The sequence below is a fragment of the Montipora capricornis genome, chromosome 1 (genome assembly GCF_036669925.1).
Source record: "Montipora capricornis isolate CH-2021 chromosome 1, ASM3666992v2, whole genome shotgun sequence".
Classification (NCBI taxonomy): Eukaryota; Metazoa; Cnidaria; class Anthozoa; order Scleractinia; family Acroporidae; genus Montipora; species Montipora capricornis.
The window spans coordinates 49,498,094-49,503,392 of record NC_090883.1 but is presented as its reverse complement, the minus strand read 5'-3'; the positions used below and the strand labels follow the sequence as shown (position 1 = coordinate 49,503,392).

General features: G+C 35.0%; 1 protein-coding gene across 1 annotated transcript in view; it reads right to left on the bottom strand.

The window, feature by feature from the left end:
- Window positions 1–299: 299 nt before the first annotated feature.
- The window catches only part of LOC138047060 (ubiquitin carboxyl-terminal hydrolase MINDY-3-like), a 12,125-nt gene continuing 7,125 nt past the window's right edge, over window positions 300–5,299 (bottom strand). The window contains exons 7-12 of the mRNA XM_068893754.1: window positions 4,362–4,442; window positions 3,739–3,811; window positions 3,517–3,589; window positions 2,606–2,693; window positions 1,850–1,933; window positions 300–602 (exon numbers count right to left, since the gene is read on the bottom strand). Coding sequence (XP_068749855.1) covers window positions 459–602; window positions 1,850–1,933; window positions 2,606–2,693; window positions 3,517–3,589; window positions 3,739–3,811; window positions 4,362–4,442 — 543 coding nt within the window. The 3' untranslated portion in view covers window positions 300–458. The remainder of the gene's footprint in view (window positions 603–1,849; window positions 1,934–2,605; window positions 2,694–3,516; window positions 3,590–3,738; window positions 3,812–4,361; window positions 4,443–5,299) is intronic.

Sequence of the window (5,299 nt, the reverse complement as noted above, 5' to 3'; positions counted from 1 at the left end):
GTCTTGGTTATGTTACTGTAAAGTTCTGACCCCAGTTGTTCAAACGATGAATAGCGCTATCCGCCGGATAAATCACTACCCAGTGGATAAAGTCATAGCGAAACCAATTGCGCTATCCAAAGGATAGTGATTTATCCGGTGGATAGCGTTATCCACCTTTTGAACAATTGGGGCCTGGAGTATGTATTTTGTTTCTGTGGGGGCATGAACTCACTAGTTAGTTTCACCTGTTTAGGCTACGCAGCTCTTTTATACAAAATAATGATTATGAATTTTTCATAAAGTTCATACGACCAATCTAAAAGAAGAAATAGATGCTTTATTGCTCGTAATTATGTTACACCTATTGTACAGTCATAATTTAAGAATAAACTTTTCAATAATACTTATTACAATAATGATGTATTACTTCACTGACAGAAATAAATTAACTTGGGTGAAGAAACAAAGGTTCCTCTTCAGTTTAACGAAGGCACATTTTTTCCACTCCACTCTAACCATATTCCAGGCCATTTGGTCTTGAGACATGTAACAATTTGCTGTTCTGCAATGTGGCTAAAATCGGATGGCTCAATGGAAGCAAGTCCTTCTGTGTACACCACCTTTAAAGGAGAACCAAATCTTGTATAGTTTAATGGAATGGAGTGATTTATAACCCATTGACTCCCGGGGGTTCCCCATTGATGAGTAAAATCGTCTGGCGTTAGACAGAGTAAAATACTAAGTCTAGCTGGTTTAGGCCGGTTTGTTAATGAAAATAATTGTTTTAAATTTATCAATAATTAGATCCTCTTTCTGTCCCGATTGTTGTCTTTTTCCGTTGCTGGTTCCGAGCTCTGGAGTAATCAATAGTATATTATTGGAGGATACTAACACAGCAGGCTCCACTTAAATTTTTTAAAATCCAACCAAAAACATTCCTTTTTGTAATTGTAACGGGTGGTTTGATCTATACTATACTATACTATGTAGAAAAGGCACTAAATTGGTAACTACTTATAAACTGAGAAAGAGGTCTTTATGGGAAAATCTCAAATTCAGACCCTGCTGTGTTGATTGCAATTCAAGTATGGATGATTATTGAACATGACGATCAACAGTAAAAGAAATATGTAAAATTATGTGTACAGGTGCCTCCTCCATTATTATCCCAACAGACAACTACAAACAGGTTGGGCACCCTGAGGGTTTTTGTTGCACCAATTTGTAACACAGACTTTGACTTGCTAAATGGGTACCTTGCCTTTCACACAGAATCTTCATGTCTAAACAAGTTACCATTTCCACTATCACTGTTGGCATAATTCTGCCTGTGTAGCCTCATGCCATATTAATTTTAGTATGAATTAATTTGAACCATGTTTAGAATTAAGAAGCACGTGGGTAAAAAGCAGGCACTATCAACAGCAATAAAAATACCAGTAAGCTTTATTTTTTAAGAAAATTTTTTTACCTCAATCTAGAACATTATCACTGTCAACCTCTTTGTAAAATAAACGGTAACCAATAAACAGAGTCCTTTTGTTCTTGTGCTCATTATCCAAATTAGCCTCGTTAGAATGGCATGGACAAAAGTACAAAAGAACTTCTGATTCAGAATGAGGCTAGTACAGTGCTTTACATGTAATTGTTATAAACACAAAGGTAAAATTATAATTATATTATTTAATGGGGACAGAAGGTGATTAACCCATTGACTCCTGGGGGTTCCCCATTAACGACTAAAATCGTCTGGCGACTTAGAAGAGTAAAATACTAAGTACAGTGTATGGCTGGTTTAAGCCGGTTTGGGTGTCAAAGGGTTAATTTGCAATATTTATGAATACCAGTAATGTTCATTCATACTTACCTTTTTACTGCCGTCAGCTTCTCTTACACCAAGTCCATTATAATGAAAAGCTTTGAAAGGCTTCACGTCACCTTCAGGATTATCCTGTTTAAAAAAATTAATAAGCTGGAATTCAAGAGTGATGAGATTCCCCACCATCCCCCTTGTCTCAAAACGATTACCCCAGTCATGCATGAGCACTACCGGAAAAAGGTAGCAACGGAAAAATGAAAGCCTGACACATTCAGGTTTGAACAGGATTTGGTTTTGCTGCTGCTTATTAAGTAGTACTCATTATCTACAAATGATGAATTTCAAGACTTAAATTATAAACAGTCTCTCCACACTTCATGTAATCTGTACGTACTTCACAATACTTTGTCATCATTAGTCAATCGAGTTTCTGTGTTTTTTACTCAGTTATAAGATTTTATTAGTACCAGCATTACAGTAATCTTCTTTCCACAAACTTACAGTGTACTTTTACAGATTTGCTTTGAAGTAGGCTTTTCCGGTGCTAAATTAATTTTCATTTTGACATAAAAGAGAGTTCATTACTTAATTAATTGATCAAAAAAAACAGTACTGCCTTGAAGCCAAATTCTGAAGACCTGAAAATGAACAGGATCACATGCAAGGCTTAATATTTTCTACAAGATCCAAGGCATATTACCAGATTGTATTACAGTGTATATTTACGGCTAGTGGTACTGTGTACATGTACATGAGAACCAACTTAGAATAAAAAAACATCTTTCAATTATATTGGTAACTTACTTCTCCTGGGAAGAACTCTTTTAAGAAATTCTGCAAAAGGATAATTCCAATGGCATCTTGATCAAGGCGCTCTTTCATAAAAGATACACTGTGTAAATAACCAATGACAATGGTTGAAATTGAATTCCCACGGGATGTTCGCTATTACATGTATATTCTACAATTTCATTGGCTTCAATAAACTCCCTTGGGATGTGTAACTTATATGGTGTGATTTCATTTGGCTCCAACAGGAAATGATAAATGCATCTCGACATTGCAAATGAAACTATACAGAACAACAACAACAAAGCTGTCAATTTCTTTATGACGTTGTTTGAGTATTGTGTTGTGAGTATAAATCAAAATGTATATAATTATTTGAAGATCAAAGACTTTCCTCGCAGGATATCTCGAGTTAGAAGATAAAACACAAAGTGTGCATGCAGTGAAAACAGTGTTTGACCACCTTAATTAATTAAATATTATAATAAGTATTGTTGTCTTCTTAACAAAAGCCAGTTCTCAGGATTCCCAAGGTCTGGCCCTCAATCATGCAAGAAAATTAATGCTGCAGCTTTAACCCATTGACCCCGGGAGTTCCCCTTTGAGTATTTATAAAATGTCTGCCACTAGACAGAGTAAAATACTAAGTATGCCGGCCAGCTTGGGAGTCATTTAGGGTTAACTAACATATTATATTGATTTCATATTTTCCATGGGAAGCCCAGTTGATGCTCAATAAGCATTCTTGTTATTATAATATTATTATTGCCATGATTGATAACATTCAAAGATATGAATGATCTGATGAACTTGAACTTACTATAAACTTGTTGAATGCAAATAGGCAATATTAATGAGGGTTAATGGAGTACATTTTGTCAATGAAATAAAATCAATCAGTCTATTCTAAGTAACCCAAAACTCACTATTCAGGTTCAGAAACTAGTCCAAGATCTTCCAATACATTCCCAAGCTTATCACTTGTTATAAAACCATTGTCTGTAAAAATAAAATTTAAAATACATTAAAAAAATATGAAGATGAACACAATTTGAAAACAATACTTTTTTACATCATGGTTGAATTAATTAACCCAATTTTTAAATGACCAAAGAACTAAAAAAAGGGTCTTTGCCCTTTCTGTTTACCCTGGTGGTCATGAGATTTGAATACTCTCAATCCTTTCTCTCTATCACTTTCTGATCCTGTTAGACATTGTTCCTAGGAGAGGAATAATTGATTCAGTAAGTATAAATCACTAGGCTAGTGATGAGTTCCTGAATTGTTTCTTTGACAATATTTTTTGGTTGGTGGAAGTTAGGTCTTTGTTGACTTTGGTGTAAAAAGTGGTGTTTGAAAGCTGCCGAATTGCTTCTTGTTGGTAGAGGTCATCGGAGCGCCGAATGACTGTCACACCGCCGTTGTCAGCTGCTTTGATGAAAAGGTCATTCTGGTTTTTGACATTTATGAGAGCAGTCCATTCTTCTTTAGAAAGGTTGGAAAGTTTGGTGTTGCAATTGAAGTTTAAGTTATGAACATCATGAGGACATGGCCGTGATGCGAATTGGCCCTCTGGCATACATGTAACTGAACCTAAAAACTGTAAAGTTTATAAAGTACTGTGATGATCAATTCAAGAGTTTATTTGGGAGACTGTAAATTAAATTAATAAATAAGATCCAAAAAAAAAAAAAAAATTATGAGACTGTCAGTGGGAAAATCTTCATGTAGGAGTTAACAGAGAAAAAAATTGTCAAGGACAAAAACTTACCTGAGAAAAGAACACTGTTAAATGTGTTTCACTACCAAGCAGCCATATTGGAAACTTTGGAGATTTTAAAAAATTGCCTACCTGTAACAACAGAAAAAGACAGGAACAGTCTCACTGTGTTTTAATAGTTGGAAATTTATAGAGAATCATTTGAAGATTATTTAATTAAAGTAATTCCTTAGTATTGCATTGCGCATCCCTACTGCGCACGATTTTTGCGTCATTACATTAGCGCGCGCACATGAGCACGTGCCCATACAAAACGTAAGAGATTTCGCTCAAACTAAACCCGATAGCGAAATAAATGCTCCTTTTCTCTTTCATTTTCCTTCCTTTGTGACAATAATTTTTTTGGAAGATCTCTCAAAACGTTTTAAATGAATCAGGATTTACAGTGTCATAATGATAAGAGATTGTGTTTCTCTTGGCTGTCCTCCTCATGAATTACTGATGATTTTTAATATGACAATCCGTAAAAGACGTTTACCAGAGTGAGTTGCAGTTGTCTCTTGCCCATGGAGGGAATGATGCATACATGTAGCACATTTACAGGGAAATTGATTCATCCAGATGGACATCTACAGGCAGATTGATCAGTTTTTTACATTTCTTTGCATGTTTGTTTTCTTCATTTCTACTTTTTTTTGTTTGCTAAAAATATCACAAAATGTCAGGTGCAAACTCTAATCACTAGTCAGATCAACTACGCAAAACCTTTAAATAAGGGTAACACCACTGCATATTCCTGGAGTGCATATTCATTGCCTACCATCAAACAGAATCCTACACCTGGGTGCCAAAATAATATTTTTCTTAGGGTCAGAGAAAATAAATGTAACCTGTGACTTAAACCTGCAAAAAAAATTCCTCTGGCACCCAAGGTAAATCAATTGATATTATCCTTTGCTCCAAAATTAATAAAAAAATCACTCTGACCT